The sequence below is a fragment of the Hippoglossus hippoglossus genome, chromosome 7 (assembly GCF_009819705.1).
Source record: "Hippoglossus hippoglossus isolate fHipHip1 chromosome 7, fHipHip1.pri, whole genome shotgun sequence".
Lineage (NCBI taxonomy): Eukaryota > Metazoa > Chordata > Actinopteri > Pleuronectiformes > Pleuronectidae > Hippoglossus > Hippoglossus hippoglossus.
This window is the reverse complement of record NC_047157.1, coordinates 16,040,086-16,061,399: the sequence shown is the minus strand read 5'-3', so window position 1 is coordinate 16,061,399 and position 21,314 is coordinate 16,040,086. Positions and strand designations below refer to the sequence as shown.

Below are 21,314 nucleotides of genomic sequence, written 5' to 3'. Positions count from 1 at the left end.
TGAGGCAAACAAACACAAACAGGGAACGTGGGCGTTGACCTGGGAACTGTGTCCAGATTGGAAACCGCTGTGGTCACGGTAATAACAGGGTGCTCTTTGGCACGCTGTGGCAGTGGTTGAGTCAGGGGCTGGGTGCTAGGAACTTGGGTTGGGAAGTCCCTTCTTTGATTCCTGGTAGACGTTCACCTTTCTTGACTCTGTCAGCCACCTACTTTTCCAACTTAGAACAATGGCAGAGAAAACATTTTGTCTCAGTGGGATGTGATATTGGATTGTGTCCGACAAATCCCTCCATGTTCTCATGGCTTCTGAACACAGTCTTTTACTGAATGTCTGGTTTTTCCTGGATTTATATACATGTATTTATTTCACAGTAAAAAAAAAAAAAGTCAGCATTCAAAGCTAACATTTACTCTACATCAAAAACATCAAACTAACTTTAGACCTACTCACATTCCTTATTTTTAGCAAATAAAAAAACTTAATTTTTGTCACAACTGTAAGTGTCAGAATTAGCTTTATCTTTTTCAGTGAGTCACATCGATGAAAAATGTTTTGCACACTGTCAAAAAATATAAATACACTTCAATGAGTCGATATATATTTTGCATTTATTTATTCTAAATTTTGTGTCGCGTAAACTTGCATGCAATGTGCTGGCAATTTGTTTCAATTTCCCAAAATGTTGTTAACAACGTTGATTTGCTCAATGCATTTCACTTGATTTGCAATTCAAACAAAGTATTAATGCAGGCCTAAACAAGTCTGAACTGTTTATTTGCCTTCGGTAATTCAAGGAAAGTAATTGTGACATCTGTTTCAAGTTTGGCACTTTCAAGAAAAATATATTCTATTCATTTTGAATCTGCCTCACACATTAGCAAACGTTTTATACGCAAATTTGTACTTTTCCAAAAATAGACCAAACAAAGCCTTTGCAGGAATTCAGTTGCAACATGTGTTGTTCCACAGCAGCTGAACAAACACACAAATGTTTTAACATACACTCAGGGATTTCTGTTCTCATCAACAAAAGCTTTTAAAAATAAAAACCACTATGTTGTACTCGATGTGCATGGTGAGGAGTGTTTTACTGAGGGAAAGAGTCTTGACTATTTCATGTAATGCAGAAAAGTTCATTGACTCTGTGGGACAGACTGTCAGTGTTATCTCTCACACGTTGCTCAATGAAACAATAACTATGCAACATCTCCACAATACAAACTGTAACTGTGTGAAGGCTGTTGCACAATAAGACGGGCCTACAAAACACATGGGCTTTTGTGAGTTGACTGTGCACAGTGTTTCACATCAGGGCAATGAGGGGATTTTTTTTTTTGTGAGGGATTTTAATGGTCACTTGCTATGTAAGACACGCTCCCCTCCATTCTCCCCCTGCTCCTCTCTCTCCCTTGGTGGTTGCTCTGCCAGATAGAGGAACAATGTGGTCTTTCTTACCTGTCGGAGGGTGTACATTCCATCCCGACTAAACCAAGTCTCAATCCAGCCTCCAACCCGCCCCTGCTTGAACAGGGCCCTCACTGCGACGCCGGCTCTGACTCCAGGTGCTCCACATCACACTCCACATACCTTTTTGTTTTTTGGGAGGATTCGAAAAGGACACAGTTCTGGTACGGTTCGGCCCGGACAGAAGCAAACCTCCAGCACACTCACTTTCACATCTTTAATCTCACTGTTTTGTATTGTCGTTTCATAATTAGGATCAAAATTGCTTGTCTTTATTCTTTTCTGTAATTTGTAAACATCTACCTACTTCACTGTGGACTGACAGAGTGACTGCCATGGTGTTTGCCAAACTGTTGGTTTGTGGTTTGTCATGTGGGGAAAAGGGAAATTTGGAGGTTGGGGTGCAAGTGTGCTATTAAGGATACATGAGTGCAAAAAAACCGTAGTGTGGGTGCTTTACAGGAAGACTGTGTGTGTCTGCACAGAGCCATCCCATTTATGCCGGTGACTGTAAGAGTGGCAGAGCAGACAGAGACGGACAGTTGAATGAGAGACAGAGCCGGAGACCTCGTGTGTTTTCATTTCTTCTGATCTTTAAAAAGTAATCAGCAAAACAACACGTGTTAAAAACAACTTATCTCCTTTTGCTCTCACTCCACAGAGGATTGTGCTTTATGCCGTGACGTTTTTTTTCTTTCTCTATTCATCACCTGTTGAAGACGCAGAGAATGCCGCTCAGGTATGTTCACTCACATCGGTTACCGCTACTCATTTGTCAGATCTTCTCTCTTTCTGTTGCACGACCACAGAGCGCTGAGTCTTTAAAGCTTTACCCCTTAAATCAAATCTTTCTTCCATAATGTGCATCTAACACTTACTTCTCAGACACTGACATTTCACATAATCGTGTAATAAAGAGAACCTATTGAAAAGCATATATTTGTATTATAATGTTGCTCAAACTTCCATTAGTTTGAGATCAAATTTATTTTCCAGCAAATACATTTTCACAAATTATTACTTCGATGACATAACTTTTATTTCTGCCGACATAGTTTTACTGACTGTTTTTACAACTTCTTTATTCAACCAAGTGATGCCAGTGAGACCTTAGAGTTACAGTGAATTATGATTCCGTACGGTAAAGGAAACAACCTTAAAAAAAAAATCTTACCACCAACACGGCACCAGTTACAGCAGGATGTATTAGTTATAACTGAATGTTTCAGAGCCTTTAAACAGTGCAAAACAATTCACGTGGCAGGTGATAGCAGAAAACCTTCCACTGTGAGTAATGACCAGGATTATGGTAAACTCATTTTGCAATGAGGGGAAAGTTGTAGTTAGAGAAGTAAGTCTAAAGAAAGAGACGGAGACATATCTGGCAATGGATGGCATTTGAAAATTATGATAAAATGTATCAGATGGATGTTTTCTTCTTTGTTTTCTACATTTGACAGTTGATTTGACAGTTGAATTGAGTTGCTGAACATTAAAGTCTCTTCAGGGGCTAAACTGTAATATACAACACCTCAGTGTGACACAGCCTGTTCTTGGTACTTCACTGTGATAACTCTTTTGTCGTTTAAATTGAAATAATTGTAATTTCAAAGACACAGACACTGCAGGCTGTGACAGGACATTTGTTCAAAAAGTACTAATTGAATCAACACATGAGGAATATATGCAGATTATTAAAGTGACCTGTACACTGTAATGACTGAGAATAAATATGTTATGGCCCCGATAACATGACTTTTGAGTTAACAGCAAAGTGTACATGGATTCCTCATATTTATTTATTTATTACTTTATTCAATGCAGATAATCATTGTTACACTAGGGGAAGCAATGCAACAGATATCTGGGTATATGGGTATACTTATATATAGAGAGAGATAGATAATTTGCCTTTGTATTATTTGTTAAACTGTGGAATTCAGGCTAAAATTATTGGAAAAGTAAGTTAATAACAACAAATTAGAAAAAAAAGAGATTATTTTAATTTGTATATGCTTGTGTCCATATACATGTTTGTAAATGCACTGATATATAACGATATATAATGTATATGTAAAGTATATACTGTACACGTACTTGTCTCAGTAGATTAAAAAGTAATTCAGTGTTCACATCTGTTTTTAAGTCACGGTTCACTTATTATAATGAACTTCTGATTATTCTCATAAGGCTAAAACGTCTTAAACACTAACTGGAGATGCTAAAAGTAGAAGACTGTATAGTTTAGCGAAAAAAAATGCCTTGATGATCTGTGCAGACATGTTAGCCGTACACTAGCCGTATTTTCTATAGTAGCCATCAGGCCCCAGTCTGTCTTTAAGAACACGCTGTTTTCCCGCAGATTGTCTTATCAGGGGTTGGCATAGCTGGACCCCGGGACAGCTGATGGGAGGAGTCAACTAGACTAAACTGAACCCTTCATGTGTTCCAAAAGAACTCACACACCACCCAAACAGTCATTTATATCACACCGGCAGCTCTACAGACATGTAATGTACTGAATGTATTAGAAATGTGTGTGAGAAGGAAGGCTTGGCATTAACAGTTCACACTTAGTTCACATTTATACGTCTTCTTTCTTGCATGTCAGTGTAGAGGCTGGGTAGGCCTTAATAACCGGCTGTGTGGTGTCTCCACCAGGTTGTGTATTTGCAGCAAGAGCCTGTCCTGAATGTGTTCGACAGCCAACTATGTTCTCCCACTGAGGAGAACCTGTGAGGTAGGTCTTTGCAAGAAGTGGGAAACCGCAATGCACAATCGCGCCTCACTGAAGACTTCGGAGTGAGATTTTTAATGGAAATTATTTTCTTGTCTATAACAAGACCCAAGCTGCTCCAGGGAGGGCGTGTGGAGTGCCCACGCCGACAAATTTCCCTGGAGCCAGGCCTCATGGACCTCAGGACGCAGAGATGGATGCAGCTTGGCAGGAACTGATGGCCATCTCAGAGCTGCAGGTAACTGGGAAGAACTGACACACTTTGAAAGTATCACTGTGAACAAAATAGGATTATTTTATTGCAGAATGATGAGTAAGATGTCAGAGTCTATAACACTTTATTGATGACCGGGTGGAAATTGGGTTTCGATACAATCGCTCGAGCCCAGGATAGAAATATATATACTGACCAAAAAAGAGAAATAGAAATGTAAAATATAGGTAAGACTATAACATAGAAAGTTGGTAAAAAATATCTGCATTATATTAAAATATACTGTAGAAAAGATAGTTTTAAGGGGTCACTGTTAAATTACAGAAAGCTAAGAAAACGTAAAAAAAAATTGAAAAACGTTGCAGTTGCATGTGCACATTCATGCAAATTTCTCACAATTGTGGTTAAAAGTTTACACTCGCATATCATGGACATGAATGTCATGGCAACTGTGTGCATTAAAGACTTCTTCTGCATGAAAGAATTAATAAAATGTAATTGTTTATTTTGGGTATTAATGAATGAGTCAATATGAAGACAATATTTTATCAGTAAATTTAATTAAGTGAGTGAAAAAGGTAAATTTAAGGGTCATGTTGAATAAAATACAACAGCCTTGGTTTATAAATAAAAACACTGAATACATACATATCTATCAATTCTCATGTGATGCTTTGTGTTGAAAAACTATTACACACTCTGGGGGATACGGGCAACAATGGCCTATTTGAGTAATGGCAGGATGGAGAGATTGTGAGAGGGGAGCAAGTGCTGCATGATGCTGGCGGCCCCCTGCACCGCACAATAGCCATCTGTTTCCAGGTGAAACTTGATCACATCTATGAAAGCCCCTCATAGGCCTGGGGTGGCATGCTGAAGTGGGGGCAAACTGTACTCTATGGCAAATTAGATTGTGTTAAATTCTTTGTTTCAATAATAAATATGTTCAATCATTCTGGTGTTCTTCAGTTGAAGTGACATTTATGTATGCCCATCAATCATACTTAGCTGCGGTCCTTGTGTGTCTGTTGCAGGAGTTCGAAGTCCCTGCTGAAGGCCCCTATGAAATAACCCAGTACCAATCCATGGAGCCCATGGTCCCTATGGGAGTGTACGGGATGGCCCCATCTCACTCAGAGCGTCCTCCCACCTGTGAGCTCAGCTCCGCTGACACTTACAATAGATGTTACTCTGAAGACGTGGCCGCGGGCCATCATCAAGGAGGCAACACAGGGGCAGTGTACGGACAACCTGCCTATCAGCTCAATCAAAGAATGCACCCCATCTCCTCTCAAGCACTGCCCTCGCTCATGGCTCTTAGGGAACAGATGAACGGGTCAGTTGATGGCCAAGGGCACAGGAGAGCCAACGCTTGTTTCTCTCAGGGTCCGAGTCGGCACATGCAGTGGACTACACACGGACAGAGTTCACACATTATTCCAACTGATGATCTAGAGTCAGACTCGGGTCTGTCTCTGGGTTCCAGTCCACCTCTGGCCTCCCCTGATAATCCTGTCAGTGCTGTTCCAGGTTACCAGAGTGGAGACACAGGCATTACATACAGAGATGGTGAACCTGAGAATGCCAGAAGAGCCCAACTCCATTACTCAGTCAACTACCAGGGACAGTCATATTTACACTCAAGTGCACATCAGTCAAATTTCTCACCCCAGAACACTTCATCTCACACACAACCTGAGACAGCGACTCTGCGACCGTTAAAGCATCAGAGCCAGGCTGCTGCTCTGAATGACATGTACACTGAGTCTGGAGTATCCAGCAGAGGGAGCTCACAATTTCACATGTACACAAAACCACAAGGAAGCAGCTCCACTTCTGCACCACTCAGCAGAGATGAGAGGCGGGCAATGTCTCTGAAGATCCCCTTCCCCATGGAAAAGATCATCAATCTCCCTGTAGACGACTTCAATGAGCTCCTGACACAGTTCACTTTGACAGATAACCAAATGGCACTGGTCAGGGACATCAGGAGGCGGGGGAAGAACAAGGTGGCGGCACAGAATTGCAGGAAGAGGAAGCTTGAGAGCATAATTCACCTTGAACAAGAGCTGAACGAGCTGCAGGCCCAGAAGGAGCACCTGGCACAGGAGAGACTGGAGTTCCAGCACAGCCTGACCTTCATTAAATGCCGCCTCACAGACCTCTATTCAGAAGTATTCACTCACTTGCGAGACGAAGACGGACAACCATACTCAATAGATGAATATTCCCTGCAACAGACACCCGATGGTAAAATTTACCTCGTACCTCACACAACTGTGCCAAAGAGAGGGCAGCGCTGAGGAACTGGTTCTAGAGTTTCATTACTTTTGCATGGATGTGCCAACTGAAACCACTTCATCTGACTGGAAGTTGAATTTAATTCATGCAGTTACAGTTGTCTAAACCCTTAAATGTATTACTTGCCATAGATGCATCACAGGAAACTTCATATTAAAATGGACTGAAACCAGAGACCCTTTCTTTAAAAATAATTTATTTTAAAAAATGTTTTAAAAAAGACACTGCACAGCAGTTAAAAAATAGCCTTAAAAAAAATCTTCAGCACCAGCAGGATTGTTCAAGAACCTGGAGGGGAAAAAATAAATAAACACAAATCAGGTTTTATTGTAGCAAAAGGAGAAACTGAAAGTGTTGTGCAGTTTGTTTTTGTACCTTATTGAGCCAAAGGCATTGAAAAAGAAATCAGGACTTGGGGACCATGTGTGGGGGTTTACCTAGAAAGCGGAAACACCAAATAAGTAAAATGCATTCTTTCAAAAAAATGTTTATTTTATTGTTAGCATGCAATTTGTTGTAGGACCTCAGTGCAAAATTAAAGAGGCCAATGTTACCATTCAGGGGTGTATGTCATAATAAAAGTTTGCACAAATGTTACGTAGTTACTGGGCTACACAACTTACTACCAGCTACATGATACAAACATATTACTATCAGTAGTTGAGAAGTCTGGTCTTACCTACAGACAGCATTTAAGCCTTTTGGTAGCTGCTGCCTGCTAGCTGTTCTCACTCTCCCCTGCTTCAATGATCCTGGCGATGGCTTTGCTACTTCTCTCCCTCAGCTGGCTTCCATGGCTAGCCTCAAAGACTTTGCATGTAAGCTAGCAGCCTCCAGGTGATCTTTGCAGAACTCAGTCTGTACCATGTGATGAGCTCTTTATGAAGATTGCGGCTTCTCATTCCTCAACCCGTGACACATTTGTAGGTATGTATTGACTATTGATTCATGGTGAATTGTGCAGTTCTTGAAGATCTCACAGAAATGACTCAGTATGGAAATATGTGACCCCCCCTGTCCCTCCACTCCACACTGAAGTGAACCCTCCCTTTCCCAATGCACTGAAGAGGCTAACAAGACTGTTTTGTAAAAAACAACTGAAAGTTGGTTTATTTCAGCTTGACTTGATGCAGTTACAAATAAAACCAGACGCAAAGAAAAATCTACATAAAACCTCATTGGAATGCTTTCTTTCCAGACACATCTTGATGAACAGAAAAAACAAATCTTTAAATGAAGACCCTCCATGATACATCTACTGTACATCTCTTGCAGCAGCTGTAACCTGCCACAAATGTTTGGCTGAGCAGATTTAGGAGGTAAACCTGCAGCTGCCCTGTCACTTCGCTTGCTCTCCTCTCCTTGCTCTCCTCTCCTAAGTACTCAGTCCTGTTGAACAATATGGAACAACATTGTTAACCGTGTACTGACTTTGTATGACCTGAGATCCAGAGTGATTTTTTTAATAGTTATCTGCACTTAACCATTCCCTGCGACTACAAACTCTGGTTTTATCATACAAATATACTGTGCAGGAATGCCTTTCAAGTTCTTACCAGTTCACTTTAAAATCGCCCCGGACGGCCGTATCCACTGTTGGAGCCACCTCCGTAGCCACCTGAAGTCAAGACAACATATGGTTTAAACGCGCAAATGCGTGACAGCATCAGGGAACACAGTTTCCATCTCAAATCTTACCGAAGTTCCTACCACTGCTGCCGCCACCGCCACCACCACCAAAGTTGTTCTTCATTGGGCCGAAGTTGGACGCCTGGGGGTCGTAGTGGCCCATGTTGTTGTAGTTGCCGCCGCCGCCACCACCGCCGCCTCCTCCACCACCACCACCACAGTTTCCATAGCCATTGCTCTCATATCCGTTTCCTCCATAGCCTCCACCGCCACCACCTCCGCCCTGGTTGTAGCCTTGATTGTATCCACGGTTGCCGCCATTGTTATATCCACCAGGACCGCTAGGGCCACCTCCATAGCCTGCATCATAAATAACCTTTGAGTACACTGTAAAACTTCAGTTGCAAAAATACTGATAGCTGAGAAAAAATGTCTGCTTACCACCGTCGCCTCCATTGCAATTGTAAGGACCATCTCCGTATCTACCCCCGCCCCTACCACCTAAAATCAAACCATATAAAGTTATGTTTCAGACCACCCGGAACAACTCAAATTACAGGGATATTTCACTGTCAATGAAAGCTTACCCTGTTGGAAGCCCCTGTCATAGTCGTATGGCCTTCCACCACTGCTGCGACCTTGACAAAGAAAAAAGACCCCATTACTCGGCAGCATTCACTGTGACAATTTGTTTATTAAAATCAGGGTATGTTGAAGAAAGGCCTTCATACCCCTCATACCCATGCCTGCTGTCTGCATCTCTTGCTTTGTAAGGGCCTTCCTGACTTCGCAGTTGTGGCTGTTCACTGTGTGATACTTCTGGACTGTGGGACAAGAGCATTTATTTAATAACCAATAAAAACAATTACTTAAATTTGACACAACATGCGACAACAAACATTTCTACTCACTGACAATCCTGTCGACTGAATCGTGGTCATCAAACGTGACAAAGGCAAAGCCCCTCTTTTTTCCCGTAGCACGATCAGTCATGATGTCAATGACCTCGATCTTGCCAAACTGCTGGAAGTAATCACGCAGGTGACACTCCTCCGTATCTTCCTTGATGCCTCCAACAAAGATTTTCTTTACCGTTACATGAGCACCTGGTCGGTTTGAATCCTGTGATGAAAAACATTTGATGCTTGATTGCGCCCTTCTACCTTTACATGCAAGACATATTCACTTGTTCATTGTGCAGAGAAGCATACCTCTCTAGAAACAGCTCGTTTAGGCTCCACCACACGCCCATCAACCTTATGGGGGCGATCATTCATGGCGTCATCAACTTCTTGCACCGATGAGTATGTGACAAATCCAAAGCCCCTGGACCGCTTGGTGTTGGGGTCCCTCATGACCTGATGAAGAAGTTAAACTTGAGTATAGTCTTACACACAACTAGATGAAGGGGTGCATATACAGCAGCCATATGATGTATGTTAATTAGGTTATGAGCTTCAAAATGATGAAAGCAAATAAGTGATCATTCATTAATCATTTGTTCAACTGTAATTGTTACTTAGTCCACACAAAACCTATAAACGATGTTACAGCACACACTTTCGAGCCAATGTTTAATCACATCTTTCAAATATAAAACTATGAGTGACAGGTGGGATTCCTCTTCACCCGAGCATAACCAAGATCAGCTCAACTACACTAAATACAAAATCTAAAACCCTGTTGGCATCTTACTTTTCAAAGAAAAGAAAAACAATGTATGGTGGAGGATTTATTTAACTGTGGAACTAGAATTGACTGATATGTTAGAAATTGAATACGATTATAATATAGAAGGCAACGATTATATACAACCAAATAGCACATTTTCCGTCAACCAGGAACATTTCCTCAATGGCATAACGAGTAAATGACAAGCAGGTGCTTCCTGCCTGTATATAAAAGCGGCTGGACTTATAAACCTTGATCACAAAAGGATGAAGCTCTGAATGAACCCCCACTTACCACACAGTCTGTGAGGCTCCCCCATTTCTCGAAATGAGCTCGCAGACTCTCGTCTGTGGTCTCGAAGCTCAAACCTCCGATAAACAGCTTGCGGAGCTGCTCCGGCTCACGTGGGACCTGGCCAATGGACAAAGGACATTACCATCAGGCTACATTCAACAATACACAGCGAGCGTTGTGCTTCCTCTGTAGTCACCGGGTTCACATCGCGGAATTTGAGGATTAATAGCGTTATAATTTATTAATCCAACCCTGCGTCACTATCAAACATCAGGACAGGGTGGAGGAGGGAGACCGTCGCCGCCATTAACGTTAGCAGTCGGCTCGGGTGGTTTAGCCCATTTCAGTTCCTCTGCATGCGACCACTCAATGCAAACGCGACCCAACGAAGCGGCGGTTCCCTTTGTTTACAAACTGAGGCGGTACGCGTTTGGAGAACCTCAAATATCTGCACACGAGTAACAGCATGAACAATAGGCCACGAGGCCCAGCTGCTATAAAATGGCGGCGTTATACAGCGCTAGGAAACCGCAGCCGCTCTGATGAACACGCAGTCTGCACAGCGTGTTTTTAACATGTGCTTCTACTCGAGGACTTAGCAAGACGCGCACTGCAAAACAAAACACAGACAATATGATAGTACTCACATCTTTCATCGACATGTTGCGTTTTGATGCTGTGAGGCTCCCTGCGAACGACCCGATGGAGGAGATCTGCGTCAGGCGAGATCAGCGGCCACTTAGCAGTACAATAAGTAGCGATGGCTACACCCCTGGCGCGCTCTGATTGGCCCGTCGTTCCCGCTGTAGTCTGTCGCCGGCCGCCATTGATGTCTGATTGGACCGATATCAATCAATCACCGCCAGCATCCAATAAGAGGGCGACGAGCGGACATTTCGCGACGATGGATGTTGTGTGTGAAAGATCCTCTCGCAGGTGTCGCCCGGTTGATAAACACACAACGATGTTATTACTACAATGAACGTGGGTATTTAAAAACAAAGTGTAAAAGCACATATCACCGATCGGGGATGATTCTGACTTATGGGAGGATTTCACGTGCAGTACATCAATTTCGCTCACAATAAAAATTGTTCTTCGTTTATATAATGCAGATATATTAATATTACTGTGTTGATGTCTGACTCTGAAAGAATTGAGTAATCGCCGCGCTAAAAGCGTAAAGTGTGTGTGTGTGTGTGTGTGTGTATGGTCTATGTATGTCATCAGCTGACCGAGGGGCGGGTACGTTCATTGTGCGCCTTAAACGCGCGCTTTTTGCGTACAGGCAGGCGCACTACACCTCCTATGTGAAGCAGGCTAGATGCTAGGTTAGCCGCAGCGTTGGCCTCACAGACTACACGTCCGCTAAACGACACACGACATCGCTTGCGGATAACAGGCCGAACCCGGCGGTCTACACATCCACAGGGTGAGCGGTCTTTCACGCACGAGAGCAGTTCCGCGACACTGCGAGGGGTTTTGTGCATGTGTGCGTTTGTTTGATAGCGAAGTTAGCTCGAGGGAGCGCTAGCTTGCAGGCTAGCGCTAGCAAGGTTGCCTTTCAAAGGTAGCGGTTAGCTAGTCGCGTAGCTAACAACACACCGTACCTTTTGTGGATGCGTGTAGTCGATGCTTAGTTTTCTGGTAACTTTGTGTAAAGCTTAAGTTTTTAAGTTAGTTGATCGTCACAGACAATGGTTTGTCGGCCTAACGAATGAAGCATGTTTCCATTTATTCAGTGCATGTATCAGTTTGGATAAACTACAATGAAACGGTGCCTGTGGTTGAAATAGGATGTAGCTTAGCAAAGCAGCGCTGGCTTACGTTAAAACTAACCGACCTGTAACTACAAGTGTCTACTTTTTATTGAATCTTATTTGCGTTGTTTGTCCGGAATAAATCCGCCGGGTTTCCGCCTACATGCTCTTTATCGTCATCTCTTCTCGCACAGGGTAAATACCTTTGGCCTGCAACAGCCTAGTATTCAACAACAACAAACCTCGCAATGGGCAAAAAGTCTCGCGAAGACAACTCCTCGTCCTCTGATGAGGAAGAATATGTTGTGGAGAAGGTGCTGGACAGGAGGGTGGTGAAGGGCAGAGTTGAGTTCTTCTTGAAGTGGAAAGGATACTCAGAGTAAGTGTTACGTTAACACAATGCTAACAGCATCTGAATATGAACTTATCCCCTATGGCTGTGAGGAATTGTAACAAAAAGTTACACTATTTTCTGCCATTTTATCTTTTAATAAGATAGTAATCAGAAGATTAGCTAATATTATGCATTAACTAACTGTTAATTGTAGCAGAAACTGATAAAATACTGTTTACTGTAATGCTGCTGTATAAGCCAGGAAAAGAACAGGATACAGAAGCTACAAGATACATTTCAATGTTGAATGAATATCGCAATTGATGTCAAGTTTGATAATAATTCCGATAATGATAGGTTATCTATCTCTGCTCAGTGCCGTTGATTAAGATGTCTCACTGTACTGGCACTGACTTGCTGCACTGTAATCTTCCTCAGGAAGCACAACACGTGGGAGCCAGAGAAGAATCTGGATTGCCCAGAGCTTATTTCAGAATTCATGAAGACCTACAAGAAAAGCAGCACCAGCAGCAGCGGTAGCAGCGGTGCAAGCTCCACACCAAGCAGCGGGGCCAGCAAATCAACCGCGGGCCCCTTGGGAAGGACCAAAGACTCCAGCAGCTCGAAGAAGAGGAGCTCAGATGATGACGAGGAAGGTGGAAGTAAAGCCAAAAAGAAAAAGGAGGTGAGGAATACCTTGTATTGGTGTTATGTTTTGAATCTAAAATGGATGTAGATGCGGTAAATAACTGACAACTTGAGATGAATATATTGGAAAAGTTTTTCTGATTCCAACTAAATTTACAGTTTACAGGACATTGTTTAGTAAATGAAGGTTATTTGCATGTGTGAGATTAACACAAGGTCAAGGCTTTGTGCTGCACAGTGGGGACTCCGAAGCAGTTTCCACTATTGAGAGAAACTATAGTTTAGCTCTTGATTTAAAAGGTTATTGTGTGAATGTTAATTAACAGTTGATGGGTAGTCTCATCTTTGAAAAGAGAAAAGGTTTGAATCTAATCGATATCAACAGCTTTCATTAATTTTCTAAGACTGTTCCCAGTTATTTTGACATATCTAACCAATTTTGTTCTGAAATAAGAGATTAACAGATTTGTTCCTTTTGAAAGATAATTATTAACTTAATTTTCAAGAAGTTGGAAATTTCTGTAAGAATTATGAGTGCATTTATTTGCTACTACATGCGAACCTAATGAGTCTACAGTGTTAAATTATAGGTAGGTTTTAGTGTGTGTGTGAACTAAATAAATGTTTTTCTTGTCTTATAGGAAGACATTTTAGTTGCTCGTGGCTTTGAAAGAGGACTTGAGCCTGAGAAGATCATTGGAGCAACTGACTCCTGTGGGGACCTAATGTTTCTTATGAAGTGGTAGGTGTTGTTGATAAATTCCTCTCGAAATTCAAAGCAATTGCAAGTTTTGGATAATGTTATGTGAATTTTTAATGTAAATAAATATGTCAGATACCAAAAACAATATCTGGAACCAGCTTAATGGTTATGCAAAAAAATCCCCTGCATTTTGAGGTTTAGTGAAACTGGTTTGAAAACGCTTCTGGTTTCTGGGTGTACACCTCTGGTACCTGTAATGGCACCATTGTTTGAAACTGCAGATCTCAATGTGCCACATTGAGACTGGCAAATTGCTCATTAGCAGCACAAATGGCCTACTTGCCCATTAATTTACAAGCAGTAAGCAACACAACAAAACTCCTTAATTACGCATTAGCTAATTGTTCAATGGAAATGGAAAACATTTTTTTAACTGTGCTAATTAAAATGTGCAGCTAAGGATGCAATCTTCTGTCTGAACCCGGCCAAGCCCAAGAGACAACTAACAGAGCCCAACCTGAACTTGATTATAATTCTGTTTTTTCTGTCGGAACCTGACCCGAGCCGGACATTTTCCTCGATTTACAGGCACGTGCAGTTTCAAGTAGATAGCCCAGCCAACGTGACCAAGGCCAACTCAAACCTAAATCGTTCCAAAAATGTAGTTCAAACCCGGCCCGAAGGGTCGAGGTGCGTTTAGGTCGGGGTATTCACAATCTACACTGAACTACCAAAAACACTGACAGTTTCATTCAAGTCCAATTACAGGAACTTGACGACTTACCTGACTTGATGCAGGACTGTTCTTGAACATACCTTTGATACAAACTGTTTAATACATGCTGTTATTAGAAATGTTGCTCTTGATGTATGTTTAACTATTCTCTCCCTGCGTCAGCTAATACCGGTCCTGATCAAATTTTGCTGCTCTTCATCTCTTGCAGGAAAGACTCTGATGAGGCTGATCTTGTGCTCGCCAAGGAGGCCAATCATAAGTGCCCACAGATCGTCATAGCCTTCTATGAGGAGCGTCTCACCTGGCATGAAGACAGTGACAAGAAGGAGAAGGACGCTGTCAGTGCATGAGGGCATCACCTCAGGAGGAAATGGGACCTCCTCCACTGCAGGGACAAGCTTAATTCAGACATTTTTCACAACCAAACCTCCCACCCTTCCTCTTTACCATGTCCAACAACAGAGCACAAAGGGGCCCAGACTGCTGAGAAGAGTCCATCAGACAGGAGGAGAAGCTGACATGGATGGATCATGTGCTACTGGGGAGGGATTTTGCTGTTCTGTCTTTGTATTCTTAACCCTCTTTTTTTTCTTTTTTTTTTAATGTCTATGTTTTTAGTGCTTACAGGATACGATTTTAAGTCGGAAAGATATTTTGCATCCACTTGTGCAGGTGGTCATCTTTTAAAACTCAGAATATCGTCTTGGAAGCCAGGGTTGGGACAAGCTGCGCAAACTATGAGCTTGTCCTGAGGTGGGTACACAAACCCCATCCTAATGTAAGCAGCGCACCGGTTTTTCTTTTGAAGAACCCAATGGTAATGAGAACATAGAATTTGATATTGAGGAAGCAACCACAGCAGCATTTTCCTCACTGCATAATCACTTCCTTTTTTAGAACTTTTTATCTCGTGTAGATTTCTCAGTTTGTTCTGTCTGCTGGGAAATAAGCAATTCGGTTTGTAAACTTACTGAGGACACCGGCCAATTCATATCTTTATAATGTAGTGATGATACTCCCCTCGTTAAACTTTTTTTTTTAAATGTAATTTTTTTTTTGTATCTCTTGTGACATCCAAGTTTTAACATATGAATGTTGTGTTGTTTTTTATTTTCTTTATGCTACCACCATTCAAAGAAAAGGACAATAAAACGATTTTACTGAGTTTTGTACTTTTTATTTTTGTTTTTATTTTTTTAACCCCTGCTTTTAACAGAAGTGTTATATTTGAACCAGACTCATTTTCACAGGTTAGACAATCTTCACTTTCTCTCAATTGAACTAAACCAGCGTTAACACCAGCCATTGAGCTCTGCCACCTTGTGGCTAAAAGATGAAGATGTTTTGGACTGTGAGACCAATCTATGCTGAAAACCCTGTAGTTAGTCACGCATTGATGGATGTATATTTGTAACAGTGTAAAACAGTTACAGTGACTGAATATTGTTGTCATGATTTGAAGCATTAAAACCAGTCTGATGGGTTTTTTAATATCATGGATTCATCTGTGACAAGAAACTTGGTTATGTTTGGCTATAAGTATTCATATTTTTCTGGGACATTGTTGGCAAATTGAGCTTAATTCTTTTACACATCTGGATACTGATATATTTTAATTTAATTTTAAAATGTAGATCTGTTTTCCAACATGAACTCTGAGGACCAAGTTTTACTTTCTACAGGTGACATTTGATGTTTTTTTTCTTCTTCCCCTTTTAATTAAAAAAAAAAACTATATTAGACATTGTGACTGGAGGTTGTGACCTTCTCCCGATGACACACAGAACTTAAATCACTTGAGCTAATGTTTCTATTGATATTTTCCTTTATTAAAAATGACTTTGTCCTTTTACACCCTCGGGTTTTTAAAGTAGACTATTTCTTATGTGAATTAAATGTTAAAAGTATGTGTACAGTAGTATTCTTTAATAAAAATGTTCAGTGTTAAAGTTAATGGCAGTTGGCTTTTATTTTATGATGCGACTGGAACTTGAGACCTAGACCACAGGGATGAGATATATTGTTTTGCATGAAACAAGAGTAATAAATAAACCGCACTAAACCTTAGCTTAACGTCGTGATGTTTCATAATAACAGGTGGGAAAAGTAACTGTCCTGGGGAAATAATAAAAAAACCTCAAGTCACAAATATGAGACTGAAGTTGTTTGATGTGGTCTCTGTCAAAATAAGGCGTTTTAGCTCTGCCAATGAGTTTCTGTTTGCTTGTTTGTAAGCCACATTACACAAAAACTACTTGACGGATTATCATGCAATTTAGTGGAAGGCTGCAGTATGGGTCAGGGGAGAATCCAATCAATTTTGGTGGGGATCTCAAATTTTGTTTTTTACTTTCTGTAACATTTTTAAGATAGAGCATTTTTCAACATTTCCTTTTATTTCTCTACTCTCTCTCTCTTTAGGGGACTGATATTTATGAGTGTGTGAAGGTTGGTGCAGGCCCTAATAAAAATAATGATTTATTGAATTTAAATGTGGTTTCACATGGGGTCTGTTGGGCCTTGGTGGAGGTATTCGCTCTCCCGAATGCACTTCTAGTTTAAAGTGTTTTCCATGTTGAAGAAGAGCACCAGCTGCTCTCCCCCAGCAGATGGCACTGTTAAATAACACCGGTGTAAAAGTCAACTGTTTTTATGCAAGTCATTCACAGTTCAAACACCTAAAGTTGCTCAATATAACTAGATCTCATAAATTAAATTTTTGGGATCCATCTTTGTGACTCTTTTCAGAGGTGCGTTGTTTTTTGTAATGTCCACTGAATGACATCCCATCTGCTGAAGCCAACTGTAGGTCTGGAAACTCATGTGACACAGTTTTTAAACTCGCATCGATTTATTTTTAATTCTAATGCAGTATATAGAGGTACAACACACAGTATGGTATGCTTAGGCACCGCACTACTAATTATTCAGTCATTTAAAAATGTCAGTGTAAGCATCACAAAGCTTTGATGACAAATAGAATACACAAACTATTTAATACTGCAATATGTGAGGAAACGCAATTTTCCTCTATTCTAAACTGACTCAAGAAAAATGAACAAGGAGCGTACAAGCACACCAAGTAATATCCATCAAAGCTGGGCTTTGATGTGTGAGGAGCAGTGTCCATTTTGTCACAATTTGTCCACCACACGATAAATATGGGAAATTTGTTATTAATGAAAGATTTGAGGTGTTTGCTATAATAAAGAAAATGTCTGTGGACTAAGAGTAGTGTCTCAACTGGGGGGGGGGACAACTGCAACATCAGTAATAAACTACCAGTGAAGCTTGACTCTAATCCTGGCTCTTCTCTCACCACCCTCTTTTTCTTTCCTGCTGCCTTTTATAGTGACTCCCTCGCTCTGTCCAACGCAGACAAACACACACACACACACACACACACACACACACACACACACACACACACACACACACACACACACACACACACACACACACACACACACACAGAGTGCTGCTCGGCTACGTCTAAAGTGATGGAATTTTCCTAGCAAAAAGGCTTTTACACTCCAAATGGAATGCAAAGGTCACTAGTAAATTTCCAGCCCCTGGGACCATTAAGCTGGGCAAAGGGAGCGAGCAGCAGGCTGTTTTATGGAGCCTGGAGCTGTCTGCTGACAAACTCGGGCCAGAAGGTTTGGTTGGGAAAGCCACAGTGGTGCTCATGGGAGCGCTGGCTGGGATGTGTGTGTGGCAAATACAGATGTAGAGGCAGTTCTGCTGCCTGGTCAACAGACGCGCAGAGTGAATCTTCATCCATGCCAAACAACTAAAATCAGGACAATCAGATTGGAGCCGTTTGCTAGAAATGACTGTAGTGGAGTCAGGCAGGGTCAATAGGGAACAATCTGTGCCTGGTTTGGGTGTGTCAACTTCTCTGAATGCTATCATACTTTTTTTTGACACTTTTTTTTGACATTTTGAATCAAACATTGAAATATATTTTTATTTCATTTGCAGGATTTCAAACAGAGGAACAAACACTGCTGCATTTTTTTTTTTACCTTGGTCAGTCTGTACACTGGTTTTAGTGTGCAGTTATTTATTTATTTATTTATTCAAAGCAGCCTCCCCGTATTTCAAACACACTCTATCCTGTACCAGCAACTTCTATAGCAAATGAGCTCCAGTGGGTATTGCCCACAGCAGAGGTGGGTCGTCTTGCAACACATTACACCGAATGAGTGTCAGGGGAGCTACTGTGCAGCTGTGCTAAGGGAAGGCGCGGCCACAACGGGCCTCATCAGTGTAACACAGCTTGTTCAAGGAAACCACTAAAAACAACAAACAACTAAGAGTGCACTCATACGAATAACACCAACACAGCAGAGTGCAATACACACTACTACCTCATATGTGAGGGGGGGGGGGGGGGGGGGGGGGGGGGAGTTCGTCGTCTTTGGTTTCAGAAAAACTGTGAAAAATCTCCTCGACTGCTGTAAATCACAAGTATCACAGAGGCCGGTGTAATTTGATGTGGCCTTTCTCGTGCTGTGATCATGGAGACACAGCTGCCAAACAGCTGTGTCTCCATCTCCTTGTTGGGACCAGATGAAAAGGTCTGCAGTGATGACTGGCGCATCATCTCTCAGCGCAGGGCACTGATCTGTGTGAAGGTGATTGCGATGTGATGCTCTAATTTGGGTGGCTATCACACTTAATGTGCAGTAAAGCGCCATAGACAAAGCTTCTTCTTGCTAAATGCCCCCCCCCCACCCTCTCTCCCTCCCTCTCTCCCTCTCTCTCTCTCTCTCTCTCTCTCTCTCTCTCTCTCTCTCTCTCTCTCTCTCTACTGCACCATGGCTCTCACCGCCAACACTCTGCTGGCTGTGATTCCCCTTCACCCCTCCACCACCACCACCACCACTCCTCCCTCCATCTCCTCTCCCCACCAGGGGAAAGAGTTATAGCTGCCATAAAAGGCAGGTAATGCATTGTTAACTAATTCTGTCTGCTCAGAGCTGATATATCCTCTGCTCTAAATCTCTGTGCTTCCAATAAAATGCAAATGCTAATGCTTGCCCTCCATGAGCTGATATCATTTTTAACAGGCCAGAGGTAAATGCAGGAGAAGGGTGGGGTGGGCCAGGGGGTAGTCTGTGGCACAGTGGGACTCTGAGGCTTTATGGTTCATTCTGTCGGAAAAGGAGACCTCCAGAAATGATCCACACACCATGGGCCAAAGCTACACAAGTGTGTGCACATGGCCGTTAGCATGACTGCAACTGTGCCTTTTTCGACGAGCTCGCGCTGGATGCATGTGTAGTTAACCCGTGGTAGTTCAGAGCTAGTGTGCTATCTTTGTGATTGAGAATCCAGCACCACATGGAAGTGTTGCACTCGTTCACCATCAAATAACAGAGGCCAATTTGCCTGCGGATGCAATGCATCATTTCCCCATGTTAATAGTAGTGTCATACTTCGTGTAACCTTGGGCTTCTAAATATTGATCCACTTCTAGATTTTCAATTATCCTGTGCCATTTTTCTGCCATCTGGTAAGGACTCGTGATTTGTGTTCCTTCATATCTGGAGGCTTGTCCTGTAATTAGACCATAAATTAATTTGCGGAGAGAAAGCAAAAAAAATAAAGATTGAAGGCATTAAGTAAGTCCTCGGTGGTTAGAGACAGAAAATCATAGGAAACCACAGCACAGTGTTTTATTCACTCAAATAAGATAATTGGATTACAAATTCCAACACCATAACTTTTCTGTTCCAGCATGTGTCACTTGTTTTTCTTGCAAGTGTTTAAATCCTTGCTGCTGCTAATGATTGCTCTCCAGTCAGTTCTTCAGTAAATGGCTAGAAATCACCCACTGACATAATTATATTTAATTACTTGCAGTGCAGCGGGAAAAAATATTAGGAAAAATGGGACGTATTAGTGTCAGAATGTGTGTGAAACTTTGAAGCGAAATGTGCTGTGAATCCATCAGTGGGTTTCAAACGACCCCCCACGCAGGCAGACAACAATCATGTGCTCCGAACCTCGCTCTTATTTACAGCGCAGCTCAAGTGGAGGTACTAAAAATCCAAATGCATCTTGATTGATTTTAAATTGGGAGTATATGCTCTCCTGCGAGATTAGCTCAGTGTCCCCCGCTGCTAAATTACACATAGTGATTAGGGCTGTCGCTGCAGAGTCTGAGCACAACAACTGCAGCTCTCTTTGCCATGTGGAAATTCACATTAGACAAGCCCAAGTTACTCGCTCAGAGCAATTAAGAGAAAAACTGTGTGACAGAATTGGCGGTTCTCGGGGTGGAAAAATGAAAAATCAGCAGGGTTTGGGTTTAAAACACCGTGTGCACACTGAACGCTCTGCAGTGGGGTGACAGTAAGGCTAGCACCGTTGTCTGTAGTTGCGAACTGCATCCATGTACCTGCTCTACGTGATACCTCGGGTTGCTGTTGAGCAAGGCCGCAGCTGCCACTATACTCTGATCATATCTTGTGGGGGCTCGAGAGGCAAGGTCGGCCAACGCAGGGCCCACCTGCTCCCCCATTCTCCATCACACGGTCCCTCAGCCCCTGGCCTCCCGGAGGAAACGCGCCTCGCTGCAATGCTGCTATACAGGCAGCATGTGTCCCTGAATTTATGATGGCGACTTATAGGCGGCCTTTCACGTTAAAAGTCATCTTGAGTTTCCCAGTCTGGCCGTATGTGTAGCGAGCGCTAATCCATTAACATTCAAGGCAGACACGTACCGAGGCTGGCTCTCTGCCTGCCCTGAGCCCTGACAGTCTTTGACCCAGCGCTGGCCACAACATTCCCCTGCCTCTGCTCCCAGCCA

At 42.3% G+C, this 21,314-nt stretch overlaps 3 protein-coding genes across 17 annotated transcripts; 2 read left to right on the top strand and 1 right to left on the bottom strand.

Moving 5' to 3' along the window:
• The first annotated feature begins 1,966 nt into the window (after positions 1 to 1,966).
• Positions 1,967 to 6,763, top strand: nfe2 (nuclear factor, erythroid 2). Of its 6 annotated transcripts, none has more exons than XM_034589991.1 (4): positions 1,967 to 2,206; positions 4,129 to 4,207; positions 4,311 to 4,442; positions 5,453 to 6,763. In XM_034589991.1, exons 2-4 carry the CDS (start codon positions 4,160 to 4,162, stop codon positions 6,719 to 6,721), a joined length of 1,449 nt encoding a protein of 482 aa, XP_034445882.1. In that variant the 5' UTR covers positions 1,967 to 2,206; positions 4,129 to 4,159; the 3' UTR covers positions 6,722 to 6,763. The 6 variants fall into 6 exon arrangements, with proteins under 6 accessions (XP_034445882.1, XP_034445885.1, XP_034445887.1 ...); XM_034589994.1 differs by having other exon boundaries at positions 4,079 to 4,207; XM_034589996.1 differs by lacking the exon at positions 1,967 to 2,206 and adding an exon at positions 3,740 to 3,977.
• A 139-nt stretch (positions 6,764 to 6,902) lies between these two features.
• Positions 6,903 to 11,091, bottom strand: hnrnpa1b (heterogeneous nuclear ribonucleoprotein A1b). Of its 9 annotated transcripts, none has more exons than XR_004614371.1 (11): positions 10,961 to 11,091; positions 10,314 to 10,430; positions 9,560 to 9,706; positions 9,260 to 9,470; positions 9,080 to 9,172; positions 8,936 to 8,986; positions 8,790 to 8,849; positions 8,430 to 8,708; positions 8,276 to 8,337; positions 7,093 to 7,156; positions 6,903 to 7,006 (listed from the first exon to the last, which is right to left on the bottom strand). XR_004614371.1 is itself a non-coding variant. In XM_034589997.1 (10 exons), the coding sequence occupies exons 1-9, from the start codon at positions 10,973 to 10,975 to the stop codon at positions 8,285 to 8,287; spliced, it is 1,038 nt and encodes a 345-aa protein (XP_034445888.1). In that variant the 5' UTR covers positions 10,976 to 11,090; the 3' UTR covers positions 7,800 to 8,108; positions 8,276 to 8,284. The 9 variants fall into 9 exon arrangements, 7 of the variants coding, with proteins under 7 accessions (XP_034445888.1, XP_034445890.1, XP_034445892.1 ...); XR_004614370.1 differs by having other exon boundaries at positions 8,418 to 8,708; positions 10,961 to 11,090; XM_034589997.1 differs by lacking the exons at positions 6,903 to 7,006; positions 7,093 to 7,156 and adding an exon at positions 7,800 to 8,108 and having other exon boundaries at positions 8,418 to 8,708; positions 10,961 to 11,090.
• Positions 11,092 to 11,565: 474 nt separating this feature from the next.
• cbx5 (chromobox homolog 5 (HP1 alpha homolog, Drosophila)) lies at positions 11,566 to 16,445 on the top strand. Of its 2 annotated transcripts, none has more exons than XM_034590004.1 (5): positions 11,566 to 11,745; positions 12,268 to 12,452; positions 12,846 to 13,092; positions 13,697 to 13,797; positions 14,703 to 16,445. In XM_034590004.1, exons 2-5 carry the CDS (start codon positions 12,322 to 12,324, stop codon positions 14,842 to 14,844), a joined length of 621 nt encoding a protein of 206 aa, XP_034445895.1. In that variant the 5' UTR covers positions 11,566 to 11,745; positions 12,268 to 12,321; the 3' UTR covers positions 14,845 to 16,445. The 2 variants fall into 2 exon arrangements, with proteins under 2 accessions (XP_034445895.1, XP_034445896.1); XM_034590005.1 differs by having other exon boundaries at positions 11,589 to 11,752.
• The last annotated feature ends 4,869 nt before the right edge of the window (positions 16,446 to 21,314 follow it).